General features: G+C 39.3%; 1 protein-coding gene across 8 annotated transcripts in view; it reads right to left on the reverse strand.

Annotated features, from left to right (window-relative positions):
• Window positions 1-24,135, reverse strand: part of cdc42bpab (CDC42 binding protein kinase alpha (DMPK-like) b) — an 85,478-nt gene that overhangs the window by 44,396 nt on the left and 16,947 nt on the right. For all 8 annotated transcript variants that reach the window (XM_081602602.1, XM_081602606.1, XM_081602603.1 and 5 more), the window contains exons 3-6: window positions 12,315-12,406; window positions 6,150-6,233; window positions 4,619-4,714; window positions 3,031-3,179 (exon numbers count right to left, since the gene is read on the reverse strand). In XM_081602602.1, coding sequence (XP_081458728.1) covers window positions 3,031-3,179; window positions 4,619-4,714; window positions 6,150-6,233; window positions 12,315-12,406 — 421 coding nt within the window. The remainder of the gene's footprint in view (window positions 1-3,030; window positions 3,180-4,618; window positions 4,715-6,149; window positions 6,234-12,314; window positions 12,407-24,135) is intronic.

Consider the following 24,135-nt stretch of genomic DNA (forward strand, 5'->3'; position numbering starts at 1 on the left):
CAATGAACATGTTTCATGAGTATCTGCTTGATGATTCTGATGATGGCATTTGACAGAATGTTTGTTAGGGATGGTAATTTATTGTTTATCATGATAAATTTCTTGTCATGATAAAAATTCTGATTTATCGTTGCTGTGATAAATTTCAATAAAGATATTTTTAAAAACCCCAAAACTGTTAGTACTGTCTGGATTCTTAAATTAACTTTTTTCCACAGTTTGTTCAATGAATATCAAATTTGAAAATATGATTAAGTATGATTACTCTCTGCAGCTTAATGAAACAAATCACTACTTTATGTGGCTGGAGTCCCAAAGAACCGCATTGTAAGTGGGAATGTTTCTCAACAGCAGTATTTGTTTGTGGGGCAATGATACTGTACAATTACCTAAAAGAGAAAAAAAAAAAAAACGGTTCTCATTTTGACTTTTATCATTATCGCAATCGTACCACAAAATATTGTGATAAAATTTTACCTCTAATGGTTAAATTGTTTCACAATTGGTGACTGTATGATGTGTTTATAATGTAAAACATTTTGAACTTCCTTGTTGCTGAAATGTGCTATACAAATACACTTGACGTATCATACCAGATGGGTGTATAAGAAAAATGCATCATGTAAACCACAGCTAAATCGACTACAATATCACATATTTTCAATTAAAAACCTTTAAAACACAGAACCATCCAGGGGTCAGAGTAGCACGACACAGAAAATAGCAATGAGATAAACACACATCCGGATTCGCATGCTAACACACACACACACGCGCACACACGCGCACACACGCGCGCACACAAACACACACACAGTCATCAGACGGCGCTAGCCAGCAGGACACACCCTCCTCCCTTCCCTCCTCGGGGGACCTGCCCAGCCGTCTCCACCCTCTCCAAAAGTCAGCACCAAAAACTCCCACGAGAGTTGTGTGTGTATGTATGCATGTGTGTCGTTGTGTGTGTAAGTGAGAGCAAAGGAAGGGTTGGGGGGTGGCTGGTGACAGCAACCACACCCCCACCCACACACCTCTAAAGCTGGTCATTAGTGTCCCAAAGTGTCCACAGGCAGACCAAAAGAGAAACAGCACAGCCCCCTCCTCCCCATCCCTTCTTCTTTCCATCCACCAACCCCAACCAGCGGCCCCTAGCAACACCATGCAATTAGTGGTTCCCGCTCGCCGCTATTGGCTCCCTTTCTTTCCATACATTTATATTTACATGCGTCTTTGACTCTGTCATTGTCACCCAGTGTGTCTGAGTGAGCGGTGGTGTATTACAGACAAGGGGAAAAAAAAAATAAAAAAATACTGGACACACCCAACATACCGAGCCGTCGAGCTTTATCTCTGCCTCTTTCTGACCCACCCTTCTTTTCTAATTATCTCACATTATTCCCTCCGTCTATCCATCATTCTCTCGCTCGTTTGTGCTGTGACGGGCTCCCGGCGAAAGTAAAGCTGTAATTATGTTAACGTGCCCATGTGACTACTTCCTGTCTAGAAGAGCCTCATATCCTGCTCCCGAGGGGCATCTTTAGTCGGCAGGAAAAAAAATTCTTTTGGCGCCCACGTCAGAGAGGAAAACAGTTTCCCAAGCTGCGCCGTGTCAACAGTGAGCTTTGAGGCATTTTGTTTGTCAAGTGAGAAGTAGCTCTACCTTGAGACGAGATGAACAGCTAAGCAAAAGAGACGAGGCAGGAACCGGGTGACCCTTCCTCACGGAGAGAGGAAGGAGAAAGTTCTTCAGCTCATAGCAGCTGCGTTCCCATGACAAATATATGCAAAACCTTTTTGATATTTCGCCAATATCGAAAAAAAACAATTTCATGATCAATGTGTTTCCATTAAATATGCCATTAAAATCATGTGAATAAGTCTGTGATCACAATAAGTCATTAAAAACATGCTGCGCCATCATCATCTTCTTCACCAGCATTTCCATTGCAGTTTTGCGAAATACATCTATTTCGATACAGTGGAAAAACTATTCCATCCTACCACAAAAACCATTTTATCAAAATTTTGTAATTTGCTGTGTTTCCATTAAGTGAATTTATTTTCGGAATTCCAACTTGAGCAGTTATGGTCAATGGAAAAGCAGCGACTGCTGTTTTTAAGGTGCTTTCACACCTGAAGGTCCAGTTCGGATGGCAACTAAAAATGCAACACTTGTTACATTTTCAGTTGGTGCAGTTCTGTGTCAAACAAACTAAACCTTTTGAAAAAACGATTCACCTCCTCGGCCGTGGTGGCGCTATTTCAAGAATCACTGAAGGAAGACATTGCTTGCAACTTCCTTCTTTATAAATAATAACAGATTGGTGTCAAATTTTAGATGTTGGAGTTTTTCTTCTTGGTCATCGATAAAAGACCGCAAGCCATTTCTCCCGTTACCACTGGATTCACACGTGTTTTGGTTGTATTTACCCAGAATGCACTATGGTCCACTTCCTGCTTTTGGAGCGGTCTTTGGTCCACATGGCATTCATGTATGCATTCGAACAGCGGCAGAGTTCACTTCAACTGGACAGAGATGGAGGTTTTTAGGCAAACTACGGTTCTAGACTCTACTTGCGAGTTGACTGCTGGTTTTTCTAAGGGTATCACTTTTTAAACCTTTTCTGAAAATAAATCAAATTCCAATAAAATTTCTTGAAGTTTGTTTTTGCGACATGACAAAATCTGAAGAACTTCGCCGGTTGTGAATTCTTTTGCATGTGTTCAAAGTATTCACTCTAATTCACTGCTCAGGTATGTTGTTCTTCTACAACACATTATTTTACCAATCGAGTTTTTCTCCTTTAACTTCTGTCGCCAACTGATTGCAATCATTTTCCAGAACCCCGACATCCTGCCTCTCCAGAGGCTGATGTGCCTCCCCCCAGCTGGAATATTTCCTCCAGCTGCAGGATTATTGTAAATACACCAAGCATCCATCATCAGGAGTTATTGCTCTGTTAGCTTCGTGCTTAGAAACGACTGCATACGTTCCAACAGGAACCTTCGCACGATGTCCAGCCGCCTCACCTGTGGACGTAGTGGAGCTGGTGAACGGAGTCGATGGCCAGCACCATCTCAGCAAGATAGAACTTGGCCATTTCTTCAGGCAGTCGGTCCTCAAACTTGCTCAGCAGAGTCAGCAGGTCGCCACCCACGTAGTAGTCCATGACCAGGTACTGGAGAGCAAATAAACACATTAACGATGCAGGAAAAACACACACTCACACACACACACACACACACGCACGCACGCACGCACGCACGCACGCGCGCACACACACACACACACACACACACACACACAAAGAGAACAGTAAATACACATCTTTATCTAAACGGATGCTAAACTCGCACCTAAATAGTTTAATGTGTTTGGGTTCGCCTAAAAATAAATAGAAGGATGGACCGCGGTGAATATCTTTAAAGCCTTAGGGAGTTGTCGAGCATTTGTTGTGAGAATGTGGGAAATGGAATGACAAGCAGTTCTGGCATTTCAGCTCAGGGTCATGCAGGGAGGACTAACGGTCCGGCTAAAGGGAGAAGGAATGCCTGCAGCTACCAATTAAAGCGAGACAAAGTTCGTCTGACCAGCCACACACTTCTTTTTGTGCTCTACATGAACTTATATGACCTGTTTATAACCAGGCTTCCAGTTTTCCAGACTAGTTTTAATCTTAATCTTCACCCCAGTGAGGAATCAAAAGCACTGATCCCATCCTGGGGAGATAGAAAAATAAATAGTTTTTATGTAAGAACACCCTAAAGGGTGAAATGGCAAAGTGACTGACGTGGGGGTGGGCATTTATCATATTGTTTGTCATTTGTCGTGTTTAGATTTATTTTTGATGTGATAAATTCCAATTAATTATGTTTAAAACCCTCCCAGCTCTGATTGGTTGTTTCTACTTCGCACTATGAGAAGATAGAGAAGCTTAATTTTTCAAATTATCTGTTTCATACCGTACTGTCACAACTTGGTGACAGTTTTATCAAATATGTAAAAAAATAAAATAAAATTTTAAATGAAAGTTACATACTGCAGCTTTAAATGCAGCTACCGTGTGCAGCTTAGTGATTCTTTTGTGACTGGTGTCCTAAAGAAGCGGATTACAAATCTGAATGTTTTTCAAGAGCAGTATTTGTGTTCGTGGGGCTTTGACTGCTGTGCCCTTAAAACAGAAGTGACAATGGTTCTTATTGTCACTTTTATTGTTATCAGAATAATACTAAGAAAAATACTGTGATGCAACCCCGACACTGATGTCGTTACTATGGACACAGACGCACACAAACAGAGCTGTTGCAGCATGACGATGCAATGTTCGTATGAGCAAAAGTCACAATGCAGGATGTGCAACGTCAAAAAGCGTAAGCCGTTTATTTATACAAGCATCACCCACATTAAGCCCACTCCACAGGAAGTGAGCAGTCAGGATGCTCACTTAATAAAACCGGATTCTTTTTCGTGTTTATTGCATTAGTAATATCTCTATAAAGGTGACATCAGAGTTGAATTATTCATTTATTTCTGTTATTGATTCCATGCACGTCAGTTGCTGAAAACATGTTTCTGTGCTACTGCCCAGGCTGCAGAGGAGGGAGGTTTCTGTGTTACCAGGTTGTTGTCGTCCTGGAAGGCGTAGTGCAGGGTGGTGATCCACTGGCTGTCTCCATTCACCAAAACGTCCCGCTCCTCTCGAAAGCACGCCGTCTGCACAAAGATTCAACGACGATTTAAAATCTTTTATATTCCTGCAGACATTGGCAGTGTGTGTGTGTGTGTGTGTGTGTGTGTGTGTGTGTGTGTGTGTGTGTGTGAATCCTGTGTTGGTAACTTCCTGTAAACCGGAGGAATAAATCATGGCAAAACAATGTTTTTTCCATGCTACAGTAAAACGGTGATGAAGTTTTGGTAGCTGACCTACTGATATCACAAATTTATCTCGAATGATCTCAGAGACGAAAAACCCAGAGGAGGATCAATTGAAGGATTTTTTTTTCTTTTCAAAAAAGGTCTTCATATTTGTATTGTGGTCGACACAAACAAGCAGAATGAAGAAATAACCATCAAAAGAAATAGAAAAACACTTAAAGTTCATCGCCATATGTTCTAGATCTATATCACCTTCCTAAAATAATGGCTTGTTATTTTTTGTCAAAAGACGATTTAGGTAGAAAATATTAAAAAAAATTTAGCAACAACAAAAAAAAATTACTTAGGCTATTAAATTAGGAAGGTAGTGATGTGTAAATCTAATATCTATAGAGAAGGACTGAAGCTTTTTGGCTCTGAATCGTCTCTTAATAATTTTGGTTAAAGTGAAAAAGAACCCACTAATATTCTAACTATAGATATGATAATAAATGAAGAGTTTTAGCCGTTTCCTCGTGCAACATTTATGTTGAACTTCCACAGAGAATTAAACCTAAAGTACGATATACATGCTTTGTTCTGGTTTTTTTTTAAATTTATGTTGGGATAAATGTGTTTGTTTTTTCATTTTTGTGCATCATTTTCCACTTAAAAAACAAGATCCATCCTTTTGTTGCTCAATTTTATAATTTTTTTTTAATCCAAAATAATTGCTAAAATTTTTTTTGAAAAGGTGGATCATAGAAATGCGTATGCTGTCTTTTAAAAGTGATGCGACAGTTGTGATTCTAAATGAGTTTTATTTGCCTGAGGATAAAAACACCCCGTCTCTTTAGGTTGTAGCAGTTTCAGATTTATGCAGATCTCGTCTGTGGATCTGTCGTCACTTTTCCTATCTCTGGGCGTTTAAGCGTATTAGCACGTACGTCTAAACACCGTGGAACTGTTTTTTTTGGGGAGTTTTTTTTTGCTTTGCAACGTGTGAGTCGCTAGATCAGAGACCCAGCAGGCCGACAGAAATGTGAGGATGGTGTCAGGAAGGAGATGATGAGAAAAACACGCATGGGCAGATCAGGCTGCGACACGTTCTGCAATCCATCAACAAATGTTTGATTCAAATGAAACTCCACAGAGGATGTGGGTTTTCCTGACAGGAGGCCCTTTCTTTCTTTTTCTTTTTTTAAAACCTTCATCATTATTTTCCTTGAAGCATTTCCATGATTACTGCAGCAGACTGCTTCAGATAACCAGAACTAATAAAGTTGGTACTAACCTCTGCTCGCTTGAGCATTTCCCACTTGTTGAGAATCTTCATAGCAAAGACCTTATCCGTGTTTCTCACTTTTACCACCGCAACCTGCAAAAAGAAGGAGAAGGAGAAATTTATTTTTAGTTGACTTTGTAAGAAAAATATTGGTAACACTTTATTTGAAGAGGGGTGAATAAGACTGTCATGACACTGTCATAAATATGACATAACATCTGTCATGAACATGAATAAGCCTTCATGAATATTTATGACTGTTGTCATAAAGCGTCATTCAATAAATTATGACACTTTTAATACAAAGTTGGAATTATTCAAAATGTCTTTATGACAACTTGACATTAACCAATAAATCATTACTGTTTAAACTTTACCTTTAATAAAGTTATTTTTAAAGTGCAATCAGTAATACTTTTATAACAAATTTATATCAGTAATGATTTCTTGGTTAATGTCAAGTTGTCATAACAAAGACATTTTCAATAATGTCAACTTTGTATTAAAAGTGTCATAATTCACCGAATGACGCTTTATGACAACAGTCATAAATATTCATGAAGGCTTATTCATGTTCATGACAGATGTTATGTCATGTTTATGACAGTGTCATGTCAGTCTTATTCACCCCCTTCAAATAAAGTGTTACCCAAAATATCAAACTGCATAAGCATTATCTGTATGTATTGCATCTTATCCTGGGAGGAAAAGGGAGTTGAAGCTGAACAACAACTGCAACAGTTTAAAGAAACAAACGCTCTCCTCTTAAAGGGCATTAGTGTGTGAACTTAGCAAAAAAAAAAAAAAAAAGGAGTCCTGCAGAGAATTATTTTAATAAGAGATAAGTTCTGCATTAATCATGTGGGGAAAGAAAGTAGAGAAATTTGAGATAAGGATTCAATAAATAAATACATTAAACTTTGGGTTTAAAGCCAGAAATGTAAAAAGGAAACCCTGGGGAAAACTGCAGACAAGGAAGAAGTTTTAACTTTCTTTAGAAGTAAATGATGAAGTTAGGAGGAAATCAACAAAATGTCAGTAGAGTATAAGTTCTAGATCAATTCATGAAAAAATTACAGAGTGAAACATTAAGCTCAACTTCAGATTATAATGAATAGTTTTATTTTAATCTGCTGTCAGTTTAAAATCCTTTCAGATCTGTGACTTTCCTCTCTGCAGGGTCAATACTGGGACTCTCCACGGTTTCAGCTTCTGCTCCAGATCTTCCAGCTCCATTTAATCGCTTTTAATAGTTGCTTATCAAGTAATGACATGAAAAAAATACTTTAGAAATATCTATTTACAATATTTGCCACTTTATCAATCTGATTGTTTTGAAGAACTTTATAGACTTACTAAAATCCGAGATGATTTGTATGACTGTGATTTGCTGTGTTGCCTTTTGTCTGACCAAAAGTCTATAAGATATTATAAATATCTTATAGATATCTATAGATATCTAATATCTTATATGTTATAAAATAACAAAAAAAAATCTATTTACATACTTCAAACTTGAGACTGAAAGTGAAGTATATTATAAAAGGCAGAGTTTTTTTATTATTTAATGTGAAACTTTTTTTTATCCTTTTCTGCACTTTAAATTACTACTACTTAAAATACCTCAAACTTGAGATCAAAGTAAATATAATATAAAAGTTTATTTTTACTATTGCTTCAAGCTGAAATTGAGGCATTCATCTTTTTTAATACTTCAAACTTGAGACAAAGTAATGTCTGAATCACTGAATTTTAACTTTTTCTTCTTTTTTTGTTTAACAAAAAGGAACAAAACTATTTTATTTACTCGCATTTTCTCATATTTCTTTTTCTAGCTTAAGTAGCTTCTACAGAATGGTACAATTCTGTATTCAATGTCTAAATTAATTGTCACAATAATCAATTACTCGATTATTAAAATAATCATTTACACCTGGGAAGACCCAGAATGAGCTGCAGTGAAGGTCGCCCAGGTTACCTCTCTGATTATGTGTGAGTGCGCTGGCTCCCCAGTGCCAGAGAACTCTTTAAGAAAAGTTATTTCCTGCTTAAATAACGGCAAAAAAAAAAAAAAGTTCTTGAACTGTTTCTCAGCCTCAGAAAAGCAGAAGGACAAGGTTTGCACAGAGGGACGCTTTATCTCCAGACACTGATGTATAGGTTACTGCACGGTTCACCGTCTGTTTGCCTCTGAGCCGCACAGTGATCAATGAAAAAGAAACATTTGCACATTTCTGTACAACTTTCACAGTTTTAAGCCTTCCTTTAAAAGAATGGAAACAGTCCTCTGTCCGGCAGTTTGCTGCAGACTCAGGAATGACTGAGTCTGCAGCAAACCGCCTTTACTCTCTACACAAGCTGTTTATAGAAGGAAACACTGTGAAAGAGGTCAGGTAATAGGTGCATAATCAACTTGTTGTGCCTCTAGTTGACCAATCACGTTGCCATGTAAGCTAATTGATTCTATCATCAGGAATGTAACAGGAACAAAAAAAAAAACTGTTTTATTCTTATCCACAGCTTCTGTAAAAAACAAAACAAAAAAAAAAACAAAAAAAACACAAGAACAGCCTTAAAGGAACAGCATCCAAATGTACTACTTTTTTCATTCATCTGGTTACGATGAATGTTTATGATGATCTTCGATATGCGCCGTTTTTCTGTAAACCAAATTAGAATTTTTATGGACCACACAGTTTTTGATCTTATAAACATCATTATTTATAGCTGTTATCTACTCAAATGACAGGTTAAAAGCAATAAATGTCTTTGTTGCTGAGCTTAAATGTCTATTTATTCAATAAATTAGCAGAAAATTTTTTTTAAATGTTGTTGATTTTGTCAGTATATAGGTTTAGATTGAAATGCTATTAATTGTGATTGATAAAGTACAGACCATGCAATTAATCCTATTAAAATTTTTTTAATTTGAATCAAGTCCCACCGTTATTAGTAATATTAGAAACCTTTACATACAGTAGCTTTCTGTGAAACATGACAGGAGGAGGCAATAAAACCATGCATCTTGAAATAATCTGAGGAAAGTTGAAGGATTTTTTAAAAATTAATGCCATCAAATTCTTCTGAACCTTGGATTTGGCCGCTGTATGTACACATACCATGGGAATTGTGTAATACAGGGGCATAAATTGATACTAAATGGAAGAAAACAAGTATATTGAACTTGGAGACTGAGTTCCTGACCCAGACTCTGTACATAAACATCATTTCATTCCCATCTTGTCCACTAAACCGGTGGTGATGGTCTTGAAAAGAACAGAGAACATCCTGAAGCTCCCCAACGTTTCCTTTTATAGCCACTATTTGTCACTGATGCCTAAAGATCACGCTGCCGTGACGACCCACCTCACCATCCCACATTAACAACTGCCAGCTTTCCCTGACTGCTAATTGCTAAACATAGCCTTGAAGGAAAAAAAAAAAAAAAAAAAAAAAACTTCCTCGGCTCCAGCTTTACAGTTTTGCCAAAAAAGGAGCTGCACAAGCAGCAGCGACAAACCGCTGTGAGCAGACAGCCAAATCACGAGTTCACACAAACTCAAGTTATTCCCATTGCTTTCAACGGTCACTGTTTATGTTTTTTTTTCTCCATTCTTTACAAAAAAGAGATTTACTAGAGTCTGAATCGCTGACATAAAGAAGGACTTGAAGAATTTTTTTGAAAATTTGAAACAGACAGAAGTAGGAAGAAGGGAAGCAAACAGAGCGGCACTATGAAATGGAGGGGTCTGCATCCTATTAAATTAACCAGGGGAATGCTGCTAATGCAATACAATGATAACATTCCTGCAGTGTTTGGATTTCCCCCCAGTGATCTCTCACTAGAGAGGAGGAATGAGGGAGGACAGAAGGAAAGGAGGGAGAGCAGTGATCTTGGCAGTGTCTCTGTGTTTTTGTTCTTTCCTCGACCCCTCTCTTTTTTTTCCCCCTTCACCTGCACTGCTCTGATCTTCATCTCTGTTCAAAACAAAAATCAGATCCAATTCTAGGCTGCAAATAAAAATGTCAAAGTGGTTGACTCGAAAGAACTCTATGTAGTTGAAAGAAGTACATTGCACAAACATTTTTTTTTTTCTTTTCTTGAACCTCTCAATATTGATAAAGCGATCTCACACTCAGTGGGTCGGGACAAACCGCTCCATTCATCGGTGCAGATCCACTACGTCACACACCTGGCACCGTCTCTCTTTCTGCTGCTGACAATCGGAGGATGACATCAAACTGTCCCGAGCGTACACTCTCCTCCTCTGACTTTAAAAATGTTTTTTTTCCTCACAGTTTGTCCTCATCTTTCCCTCCCTGCACTCAAACGCGGTTCTAAACTATGAGTGTGGTTCGTGTTGCCTAATGTGACTCCTGCAAAACATCTTTCACATGTCAAATTGCTGCTGGGCGGCAACAAGTTTTACATAACATATGGAAATATAGGTTCCTATTTGCTTTAGTAAAATGGAGAAACTCAAGCCACTCTTACATTGTTTCCTATACTGCCATGTACACTGGCATATTAAAAGCAGAGGGTTTAGCAGGTGTAATTATTAGAATATTGCAACTCTTTAGTTGCAGCATCACAAAAGTACATGTGTTGCATTACTTTAGTTTTTCCCTCCGTATCTAAGGAACGACTGACAATGTGAAACTCGTATCTCTTAGCTCCAGCAGTCTCCCCCGAGTGGTCGGAAAAAATGTTCCCAAATTAATCAGGGAGAAGGTCTAAGCTAAGCTAATTTTACTGAACCAGATTTATTTTCCAATAAGTTACAGTTACAATTCATCCACAAAGTAGAAATAATTAGCGGATGTGGGCAGGCTTCTGCTAATCTGCTAATGGCAGAGCAAATTTATCTATGAGTGCTTTAGCATTTTTGCTAGCTTTGAAAACAGTTTTGTTATTAGTACTCAACAATTATAAACATAAAACCATGAGTGAAAGGTTTATCACATCACTTTGAAGTGTAACAAATTTGACCCTGTTGAGGCCAATAAAACATGGTGTGTCAATGACACATGACGGGTATCAACATGGTTGAATTAACGCTTTAGCATTAGCTTCCACTCAATACCATGCATGTTAGCATTAGCAGAACTGATGGTTATGATTATTGCTTTAACGTTAGTGTAACCAACCATTTAGCTGGCGGTGCCCAAAGCTGTTCATTAAAACTCTAGAAGTGAGTCAGACTTGGCAAAATATATGTCAAAGTTGGAAGGAAAAAAAACTTGAAAATTAATCACATCATCTCTAATCAGTGCATCTCTACTGAAAACACCTGCGAAACACAGTCACCTCCCTCCCACAGACACAAACCAGAAGTCTATGTGCAAGCTCCAAAATCTTGGGTAATATTTTGTACATGACGGTGATGGTGACAAGGAATTTGCTCTAATTTGTAAAGGAATGGATTACCTATTTTAAATACTGGCCACACAGCACATCTAATTAGAGAAATACTGGTTCCAAACAACTCTAGTAAAACACCTGACACCTTGAAAATGTCCCGTTTTAGCAGCTAAAGACTCCAATACTTGTCCTTTCAGCATTCCTCTTCTTTGACGACATTACCTGAAACTCAATGACACATACTCCCTCACCTCCCCAGAGGCATGGACATTTAAAATGGATTTTAAAATCCCTTAAATCACACTTCCTGCTTCCTAAGATTGTCTAATTTATAGTAAACTCAAAGATTAGGAGCAGAAAAAGGATTCTGGGAGCTCCGTTGGGGAAGCATGTAGAGTCATGCTCAGGTGGCAGACTAATGCAACACACTGCTGATGGAATGCAGCAGCAAGGAAATCACTGTCAAATGCAAAAACACTCCAGCCTTCTCCCATTTGAGCAGGTAGCAATAAAGGCTTAGGAGAATCTCTTCTAGACACCTGCTGACCTGGGAAATCGTCAATGCCTCAAATTAAAACCGACAACATTGCAAACATTTGCAGACTTTTCAAATGAAAAACAAACAAGTTTATTTCATTCAAGTCGTTCAAGTGGTGGTGATCGCCGGGTCTGAGATGAAGCATGAAGATTGTTTCGATTCCCCTAAATGTTTTTAAAATAGATTAATCAAGCACATAACATTTCCGCTTTAGTAATGAGCGGTGGTCTGTTTTCAAAATCGGGGCGGAAAAAATAACAAAATAGTCCGTTACCTCACCGAACGCTCCTCTTCCAATAACCTTCAGGATCTCAAAGTCTTCCTTGTGCAGACGCATCTGCTTCACTTTGGAAGTGAAAGGTTTGGCTGGAGACACAAAGAAAGAAGAGAATCAAATTAGTTGATTGTTTTCTTTAGAATGTAAAACAGAAGACCGTTCTTTATCTGGTGAGACGTACAAGAATTAGAAGACAGCTGCAAGAACAAAATAACAAAAACAGAAAAATATTAAATGCGTAGTTTTAATTTGTTCCCGTTGCATGGAGACAGCAAAATTTCCCATTATTTTAGTGGTAGCTGAGAGAATAATCGATTGCGTAAACAACTGTTTAGTTGAAGGCCTAGTCTAAAAACCTTAAATCTCTGAAATAAGCCCCAGAATATCATAACAAACTCAGCAGTTTCTCACTTAATCGCGAAATTATTTATTACAGCACAGGAATGTTCAATTAAATAATCAATGAGTAAACCTTTAGAAAAATCATCTCAAAACACTTTTATTTACAATTCATCCACAGAGGTGATGATGTGTTAACAAGCGATCAGTTGGTGTAAATTATATTTTTGACATTATTCTGCTATCAGTAAAATCTGCAGTCCCCTGCATTGTGCGTGAATAAAACACGGGCAGCTTGTAATATTTAATAATTTCCACACTAGGCCCAAAATAACCGGTTCATGGAACAATATAAAGGACAACATTCCCATATCTCGGGCTCCACGTCCTTCTAAATGGATTTTATCACAGAGTTGGTGACCACCTGGTCCTCTCTGCAGTAAATGACACCGGACGCAGAGAGGCTGGATGATAACGTTTGCTATTGTTTTGCCCTCAGTTATGGTTCCTGATGGAAAAAAAGGGATTAGGGAGGGATCTGCGAGGGCTGCCAACGTTCTCTTGCAAATGTTCGGCAGATTTGATCTATGTTGACAGAGTCAGCATTTCCCTCATTTGTGGAGAACTATTCAGGCCACTTCCTGGTTTACATGCTCCCAGCATGCCAAGGACAACCTGGATTGGCTGCAAGTTCGCAGGGTCAGCATCCTTGGTGAACTGATATCACTTTTTTTTAAGTTAATAATAACCCAACTACAAGGCGTAGTGCTCGTTAAGTTTGCCAAACGTCTTGTGGTTAGTAAACGACGACATCTCCATGGAAACATCCTCTTGTTGTTCCAGCTACTGTGTCGCAGTAAGAGGCGTTTCACCAGTCAAGCTAACGCTCTGGCCCGTCTGTGATCCCACCGTGGTAAAATATTGTCTGGCTGCCTCAACTTCACACAACCTCCAGTGCTGAACAAGAGGATGTTCTCCCACTGTGAAACGGGGAAATGCCTGCTGAAATAAAACAAACAGGTCACTCGTTGCTCAACAATGTATCTCTCCCAGTTTTTCCCTCAAAGCTACAGCCAAGTCCGATGACAACCGGGGGCCGCAGGGCAGAGGGATAGTTGCTTCTAGTGGAGAAAAGAAATGCCAGCAACAACGCTGCCTTAGCAAGTAAGAAACACCTGACCAACGTTGGAACACTGTGTGGCCAGATTCTAAAGAACAACCATGGGAGCACAAAAAGGTATGTGTAGGGTCTCTACGCATCTTTCTAGTCAAATATCTGTACTTTTCCAGTATTTCCAAACTTTCCTGACCCTTCTAACCTCATTTTAAACAATTACAACCTGAATCTACACAAAACACGAAGGAAAGAAGGAAGACTGGATGGATTAAAGGAGGGACGGATGGACAAATGAAACTAACAAGAGAGATGACAGATGGACAAATGTGTTGAAGGAAGTAAGGATGGATGGACAGATAGACAAAAGCATAAATGGGTGGATGAACAGATGAAAGCATTAACCCTCCACCGGTCTACAAAGATTGGATCATTTGGGGTCCACAAGTTTTTTATTCTGTGTACAGTCCAGCAGGGTCACACTGTCCCCATGTGCGCTTTTACAAGGTTTTTTTTGTGTGTGTGTGTAGTTTCAGGAACTGACGGTCTGATGGGATTGCCATGCTAAGGAAAAAAAGAATGAAGGAAAGGATAGAGGGAGTGTAGATGCATTTATGGATAAGTGGATGGATGGATGAATGCATTCACGGACGAACTGACGGACTGATAGATTGTCGTCTATAATGTAAGGAGCATAAAATCCCAGAATACCACCAGTGGTTTACAGTCCAATCAAATACGCTGATTGGACAAGTTTGCAATTTGATACTTTTCACAGAAACTGATTCTTCTGTAAACTACTATAATAACAGCAGCTTGATCTGCAACACACACTGGCACTGATTAAACTGTTGACTTCAAGGATGTATAAACTATGTTACCAAGTATGTTTTTACCAGATCTCGTCACCATAAATTACGACAATAAATAGTTGGACATTTTCAAGTAAGACCCCAGGCCCCATCCTTTTACTGGTTTGGCTCTACGATTCTCCCCAACTCTTGGCAAGAGAGTCTTGAATGCTCTCTGGGATACGGAACACTTTCCATCCGTCTTTTTCTTGGCGATCACCAACTTGTCATTTCTATTTAGAGGGCTGCCTCTGTCAAACAAACTGGGTACGCCCCCTCTGTACTTGCACAAAGACCCACTGGTACCATTCAGACCAACATCAAGATCACACAATACCAGACACTGTTGGTATATTGAATTCTATAGCCATCAAACATATTCATATGAATTTTATCTAAATTTAATCCAAAGTGCAAAATAGATAAATTATTATGAATGTCTTGATAAACTATTAACATCCTTTGAAAGTTTACACATTTTGTTACAATAAAACCAAAATATGTTTTGATTCTTGCATTATTAAGCCACTATTCTAGAACTTGTAAATGGCATTGAAATAACATCATCATTTATTGCAATAATTTCTGCGACAATTTATCATCGAGCAAAATTTGTGTCTCTCCAGCTCCTCCAGAGTTACTATGGGTCTCTGAGCCGCTTCTCTAAATGTTCTCCAAACACATTCTTTAGATGACTTCCGAAGGAAATTGGGTTTTATTTTGTTTAGGGGGAAATCAGAGAAAACTTTGTGTCCTGTTATTTCCCCTTTACAGCTATGTACTACTTTGTGTTGATCCGACACATAAAATCCCAATAAAAACTCCCATTAAAGTTTGTGGTTGTAACATGACAAAATGTGGAAAAGTTCATGGCGCATAAATGTTTTTTCAAGGCGGTGTAATTGTCAATTACACAAGATGAACTGAGATGTAGGCCATAGAGAGGGGAAAGGAGCGTGGGGCTCTGAGAGGGAGGAATTAGTGGCTGCACGCTGACTCAGGAGCTACACTTAAAGCAGCCACATGAGAAATGCCTTTCATCTCGGAGCCAGGAACCCACAGGCCCCTTTCCACAACAAACTTCATGTGCAAACATAGACGCACACAAATATGTGCATGCAAAGTGAAGGGTCGTGGTGCTTACACCTGACGACTAACTGCTGACTATATACTTCTCAAAGTTTGCTTTTAACCGCTGGCATATGTGGAAATACTGAGCCAATATATCAATCAATGCAGTCATCTCATATAATACAGTCTGAGGCAACAACAGTCCAGATTTACTTTAGGATCAGTATGTGAGCTTTGAAAGGACAAATGCCGCATCCCTTTCAACAGGAGACGAAATGAAAAGTACAACAGTTTGGTCATACTTCTTAGTTCATTAACAAAATATACACCTCACCTAAACACAGCAACCGTTGCCATGACACGGTGCAGCAGGAACCAATGGTAACACTCGGGAAGCCCGACTATCCCAACTTTAGCATGACTGGTATTCTTTGTTTTCCGGGTTTTGCAACGTACGGCCCAAGTGAGCTAAGACTGGAAAAAATGCTGGCATGTCATTCTGAAGGCATTGTGGGTGTTGGGGTGGGGGATAAGGCATTGATCTGCGCAGAAACTGGAAGGTTTACCACATGTCAGGTGCGACACAAGGGCAGGTGATCTCAGCAGTCGGTGTTCGGATGCAGTGGAACTGGAAAAACATGAGCGACTCCACCTGCTCCACACAGCCAGACTGGTTTGGCCCAGAAGTATTGGAGCGCGGCTTCTCAAACCCATCTCACTCCATTACCGGCAGTGGAGTCAAGAGACATTTAGTGTGAAATTGAGCAACAACGGGCGAGCGTGTTCACTCACCGGAACAGGCCCGGGCTTGGGTGTGTTCATGTGAAGTATGTGAACTCGTGTCTGTGCATTAGTCAAACAGCTATTACATCTAATACACAACCATAGCTGGTGTATGTGACTCAGTGCTGGGTGGAACAAGATTCTGTGAAAATAATAAATAAGTCATAACCTTAAATAAATCTCTTGTTCTGGAGTAAGCGTTGCCACATGACATGGTTTGAATGTGTGCAAAATAAATTAAGAGTGCATGCTTGTGTAAAAGGGGCTGTTTGTGTGGGATTAAGTACAGACTGTTCAACGGACAGCGATGGAGTGAACAGAACGTGAACAGAACGAACCAATGAAGAGTGAACAGAACGACCCAATGCTTCTTTATTTGATGGAGATTCTAAAAGTCACAATGTGTACCAACTCTAGCCCAAAAAGCTTTTCAGTGTGGGAGAGGTTAGGTTTTGTAACTCATTTAGGTAGAAAAGGAGGAAATAACTCATTTAGCAATTTTGACATATATTGCATGATAATGATAGCATTTCAGCTAATGTTAATGTTTTTAGTTAATTTGGACTTAAAAGGAAAAGTTGACTTCCTAAATGGGTTAAGATAATGTTACCCAAGATATTTGTGTAATTCAACATGATGATAGCATTTAAGCTAACATTAACTTTGTAGCTAATTTGGACTCAAAAGCAGTAACTGACCTACTAAATTGGTTAAGGTAATGCTATTCAACATATGTCAACATGATGATAGGATTTAAGCCATCTCAAAAAATAGCTTATTGAATGGATTAAATTAATGTTAAGTTAATGTTTCTATCATGATAATGATTGACAAAAACATAACATTAATCAATATTTTACTCAGCACATTATTTTCTTATATATATATTTTTTCTTAAACCATTTGACCAATGTTACAAGTGTATTTTTTAACGCTGAATAAGTGTGTGACATCTGTTTGAGTGTGTGTTCATGCTGACTACATCAGTCTTGTTCAGCTACAGTCATTGTGGGAAAAAGTGTATGATTCACTGACAAAGGAGCCAGGTTGTAAATGTTATTTCAAGTTTTTTACAGCTCAAATTGGTTTGAGAAAATATTTCTTGAATTTGTGTGGAAATTCAATTAAGAAATACCTTATCCCCAATAATTATCTAACAACTTGGAAGCGTCCACATATTTACATTTCTTTGTCAAAGAATGCCTTATTATAAAAAAGTAAAAACAGTAATGTCCAACACTCTCCTTGTGTGTGTTAATGAGACCTTTTGATGCTGAGCAAATTGGTCTCAGTTCCTCCTGTTCCAGTCACATATAAATGTGCAGATAGAATCTGTTTGCGCTTGCTATATACATGTTGAGTAGCTTAAGTTGGACATGTTTGCTGGCATTTTATTTTGCAGTTTGCAATAAATGTGAAAAAATAATGTAAAAAAATGAAACAAAATAGCTTTTTGGAGAAAAAATAATTAATGTAATTGGATAAAAATAGAAAATCTGGTGATAACAAGGGTCATCGTTGCAGCCATAATTTTCATAAAGAGATAAGTAAAAAGGTGCAAACAGAAAAAGGCTCGAATGGAAGCAGTCCAAATTACAGTGTATGTCCGAGAATTTCACCCGCACCTCTCTCTAACCCCATCTCAAAATCCTGAATGTGACTGAGGGACATCTGGAAGCCATAATGGGTGAGGTAATGACACAAAAATGCTGCTCACAAGAAAGACAAGGGAGACAGGGAGATGGAGACAGGATAGATAGGCTTTCCAGGATCTGACACGAGAGAAAACAGCAGAGAGAGGAGAGGAGAACGACCCAGAGATGGCCTTTCCCTCATTATGACCCAGGCAAGCCTGCTGCCGGTAGGAGCCAAAAACCATAAAAACAAATAACTGTGCCCTGTAACATAAGACAACAAAAATTTTAGCCCAGATTTTATCATCTCCTTTTTTATGGAGATAATTCCTCTAAAATCTGACATTTATTCATCAAAAAAAAACCTTACGTCTCCCCCTTTCATCATCTGTTTACACAAAAATCCCACCTGAGAACAACATTAAGCTGAAACTAGTTTCATTCGTTTACGGCTTTATCCACTCCCATCTGTACTATTATGTATAAAGGACAAGGTTTTCATCTGCTATGAATAACAGCTGTTTTATTCTAAAGGTATTTCTAAGTTAAATAAAGGACAAGTAACTACAATTAACAGAGGGCTGAATAAATAGTCTAAGAACGTCATCAAAGGAAAAACTGAGGCGGTGTGTTTTCAACAGCCTTGTCCTAAAAAGGGAAAGCGGCTCGGCATTGGAGGCACTTGAAGCTGGCGCTTTTAGCAACTCGACTACAAAGTAGCCCAAAAAACACTCAGTAAATGAGCCAAATTACAGATTAAAACGCAACCAGACGCTTTTATGTCTCGAGCAGAGGTTCCCCCTGCAAATGTGAGCCGGAAGGCATCATCAGCCCCAATGAAAAGGGTTTTACAATCCAGATCCACAGCCCTACACAAGTACTCACACCTTTTAAACTTCAAAGTATTTTATTGGGACTTCTTTTAATCACACCAACACAATGTAGCATCGATATTAAACCATTTCTGCCTGCTCGTCTTTGCACATTACTTTTAAATCAGTCTGATTTAATGACAACAAGCACTATGAACATCAATTTTGTAACAGAGTCTCAATTTTATTTCTGTCTGAACTTTGACTAGACCATTCTTAACACAAATATGCTTCGCTCTAAACCATCTTTTAGAGCCATCTAAAATAAGGTTCTATTTTTCTATACTATTTGGTGTGGAGGTTTTATATAAGCCCATTGGATTGTTGCCTTTTCCTGCACTGCTATTGTTTTTCTCAATATCTTTGAACTGTATTTTAACTGTGCAAAGTAAACTAAAAATGTTTAAAGCATGTCATATTTCAGATTTTGTAAAAACCATCTAATATTTTCCTAATTTGTTGCCACTTTGTGTTGGTCTATGACATACACATCAAGCACTATTTAACGCTTCAACTGACATGTCGAGGGACGCCGACAAATATTTGCTCATCCATCAGGAATCTTGTAAATGAAGCATTACACTCATTTAGGCGCCATAAATCCAGAGACAAACGAAGGATGACTTCTATATTATGTAAACATGCTTCAGAGCATTAAATTGCATTAAATGCAAGACTGAACGCCAGCAACACCAGAATTCCCAGCGGTGTCGGCCTGCAGAAACCCCTGGGGCCCCCCTCCGCTCCACCGCAGCAAACCACATATTCCACTCAGTGCGGTGTTCTTCACATCTCAGTTTGTCTCTTTTTCTGCATCATATCACGCTCTGTCACAATAATGAGAGGGCAGGGCTGGTTGGAGGTTTCAAAACTGAACAATCTGTGCCCCCACAGCGTTAAAACACACAAACAGGATGTTCCCGAAATATTAAGAAACCACAAACGGCAAAAGAAAACGAAGGAGAAGGAGAGGGGCCTGACTCGGGCCAAAACAATGGAGGAGATCCTGTGTGAAACGGTTTGAAGCCTGTTGTGGAGCGTGTGGAAAGCAGGCCACTTCTGGTTTGTGTGAGGAAAGTTTTTCCCCCTCGACTTCAAAGGGTTCTCCAAGACGGCGCGTAGACGCGTCCGACCCGCGCCGCAGACCAGCCAATTTGGACGGCTCTGTCAACGCAGCCGTCTGATACAATCTGTAGATAAAGGGTGTCGGGATCCTTTCACGTTCGCTTAGCTTGACGGACGATTTGCCACTCTGTTGGAGAAGCTACGTCGCTTCCTCTGCTACGGATGTCGATAAGCTTCATGTTGCACAACTAACCTTTCAGATCCACTCCTGATGAATCCAGAGATATTTTAACAAGTGAATCGGATCCTCCTGGAGAACAAATCTGCGCTTTGTGATTCAGAGTGTTTTGATAATAATCTAGCACAAACATTTTTGCTGCTGGAAGCCGTGTGCTCTGCTCAGAACACGCTGAACTGCTCAGTGTTCAGCAGCTAGGTCAACCATGGCTTCTGGGATGTCTGGCGTTTGGATAATGAAGGAGGTCTTTGTGACCCTTGCCAAATATATGACAGTGTAGTTGCATTCAATTGCAAAAGTGTTCATACCAAAGGAAACATGAGCTTTAATTGACTTTATTGGGTGTTGTGCAAAGTAAACTAAACACAAACAAGTTAGGCCTGTCACTTTAATCAATAAATTTATAAATCGCTTGATAAATTAAAACAAACTCAATTACTTCAATTTGCATGATTTATTGCCTCTCTCCTTTCTCTCTTTCAACTAAAAACCGGATGACAAATCTCTTCAGTCTGGTGCATATCTGGGTTACAGCATACATGTGGAAGAACATGAAGTCCAAAATTGAACCTTATGGACTTTATGTAAATAGCTTTGTGTGGCAGAAAACTAACACACTAAATTATTAATAAAACCACCCTTAAAGATGCAGTACTATATATATTACATGCAGGCACATAATGCCATTTTATACCACAATCAAACAACTGTTAACTTTGGTTACAAAAAATACAACATATATCATATATGGCTTAATAGAAATTTGACTTCATAATTTGCACCTTGAAATTGGGCCTTTGTCTCTTTCTGAAACTCCACCATCAGGAAGTCATCACAACATCACTCCTCTATTAACATTTAACAACATGCTGCTCTGAGGTGGGAGCTTGAGAACTGCAGCTCTGAGAAAGAGCTTCAACCTTGAAGGCAACGCTAGTACAACCAGACATTTTACGCAGCTGGTTGCTATGGAGATTAAAGCATTTCTCAAACATAAAGGCAACACTGTAGGTATGTTTTTGATGAGAGAATAACAATATAATATGATGTAAAGCTCAAAAAGTTGATTTTCAATAATATTGTCCCTTATCCCTTTTATACATAAACATTAAAGGATTGGTCCTTATAGATGTTCCCGATCCAATCAGAACAAAGAGATGGCAAAACCTTCACTCTGGATGTGTAAAAGTAGTAGATATACTCCAGAAAATTCTTAGCTTTACAAGCAGCAGCAGCTGGTTCCACAAAGTGCTGACTGGATAAATATAAATACATTTCCATTTGTACTAGATTTTGAAAACCTTTCCCTACCTCTTCCCATTCTTCCATCCCTTAAAACCCCAATCAAATAAATTAAGGAGGCTGTAACACTAATACTCTTTCGAGTCAAGGGGTATGAACACTCGTCCATGTCACTGTAGGTTTTCTGCAAAGCCCCTCTGAATAATTAAGTTGGCCTCAGCAGAAAAATATAAATATCCGTATCTGACAACATTAGTCAGAGCATAATTCTATCATGTGTAAAAAGTTAGGCTGCTTTCCCTAGAATATCTTCTCTTGAGAGAAACAATAAGTTGTGTTCGCCCCGTATCCAACTCCACATTACACAGAGATGCTTGCTGCGGAGGAGGCTGCCAGAGGAACAGATACTGACAGCTGTATGAATCTTCATCTTTTACTGCCAGAAGCAGGAACACTTGCTGCTCAGTCCAGGGAACAATCGCTTTTATAGGAGTCTTCTTAGAGCCTCCATGGGCCAGAGCTCTACATCAGCCTGAAAGATGCGGCAGGGGGATGAGGGAAGGTGGGAAGGAGGAAAATCTACTCAGTGGTTACGAGAGCCGTAGCTTTGGAATACCGGGTACGGGCTGTGGGAATGTTCAGGAACACGTTGGATGTTTTCCAACAGTCAAGAGCAGAAAAACTCAGAACACAGAGGCCTTCTCAACTTCCACCAACACCTTCGTAAACTTAAGTATCAAATCTTTCACTGCCAGTGGGTCTCCAGTACTGTCACGTCAAAGCATAGCGGGTTCCCTATTGCCTTTTCTGGGTTCATCCTCACTCTGTTTCCCCTCCCCTCAGCAGCCTGTGAAAAATGAGGGGGGGGGGGTTTGCTTACAGCTCTCTGCAGCTCAACTGGTACAGCTCAGCACTGACGCTGCACCATTTAAGGATTTGATTCCCATTGGGCCACCCATACTATAAATGGATCCAGACAAATGGATGAAAACGAGCGCTTGCTGTCCGTTTGGGAGGCCTTCGAAGCGGCGAGCCGGATGGAGGCTGTCAGATTGGTTTGGACGTGTTTAATGTTCAGGGTGACAAAGACGGGGAAATTAAAAGTGGATATGCGTGGATCCGATGCCAATATCTGTATCGGTCCTGATGTTGAAAGAAAACTGTAGATTGGGTATCGGCGACAATCCATAAGGGCAGATCTACTCAGTCTAATTCTATGTTTGTGCTCTGAGTAACGTCATGCTTTATTTATTTTTGACAGAATGACTGATTGCACTTTCTGAATCAATTGAAAGAAGGTTGCAGTTTATTTTTTACGTTTGATGAAGACAGTCAATACATTGATTTTGTCTGTGTCTTTATTATTTACTTTACAATTGGCTACTATACTCCTAATTTTGCTCACTTTTTTTACATGTTTGACCAAACTTGTGAAGCTATTGGTGTGCTTAAGTGTGCTGTACTGCTGCAGAGTTATCGAATGAATTTGTAATGTAGCATTGTTTTTCTGTATCGGTTCATATCGGCCGACACCAAACATCAGATATCAGTGGATCAGTGCTTCCCTAGTTTAAAAGGGTTTGAGGAAAAACAGAGGAATATCACCGGGCACATTAACCCAAGGTATTTTCTATTCCGTGTGAAGATATGTTCATAGTTCAGGCTCCCTGTGGCTAATGTGACATGACAACAGTAACCCAAGATCTCTTTCATTCACAAGAAACCTGCCCAGCTAGATATGCTTGACTTTGGAGTCGACAGGAAGGACCCGAGGGAACGACAAGCACAGACGACAACACAAGAGCAGCCAAGAACAAGTAACCAACAGTATATCTACATATTAAAGAGAGGCTGGCTGGTTAAGAGATCATAATTGTGCAATTTTCGTGAAAAGGTACATGAACGGTGTTCGCCGATCACAGTCTCTTGTTGCGGATCACATGCGTCTCATGCTTTGCAGCCTGCAGAAGTCCTGTATGCAGCATTTCTCCCTCTTTCCTTCTCACTGCGCAACAAACCAATGTCGTGTGGAACTTTAACTGAGAGTGAATGGGGAAGTTTACGACTTGCAATGGAAAAATACGTCAAACTACATAAACAAAATTAATTTAATATGACATTTAAAAAGCAAGCACTTGACGGAGTACAGCTATATCGAGGTTCACTGCAGGAAAAGGCATCCATAGCGCTCAGGCAGCAGGTAAAGCAGAGCACAACTGCCAACACTCACCCAGATGAGCAGGACGGTCAGAAAGCTGAGCAAATAACTCAAACAATAATTTAAATAATCGGGGTAGCCGTGTGAGATGCTGGGTTCTGCTCATGTTGTCGGACCGTTGCTATTGCTAGGAAACTTGGGTTTCAGCGTCTTGTTTGAGGACACTTCAACAAGCAGTAGAGGAAGCTGGAATTGAACCAAAAACCTTCCAATCGACAGGTGACCCATTTTTCCTATGAGCAAAATCTGTAAGGGTTTATGGCTTTTAATGCCAACTGTGCTAATTGCAAACATAAGATGCTAAAGACTAAAACAAAAGCTTTAGAGTGAATGGTCTCTCACATTCAAAGTATTAAGTGGATATGAATCAGGACAGGTGGAAAAAATATTT

Source organism: Poecilia reticulata, chromosome 21 (genome assembly GCF_904066995.2).
Source record: "Poecilia reticulata chromosome 21, P_reticulata-male-v2, whole genome shotgun sequence".
Lineage (NCBI taxonomy): Eukaryota > Metazoa > Chordata > Actinopteri > Cyprinodontiformes > Poeciliidae > Poecilia > Poecilia reticulata.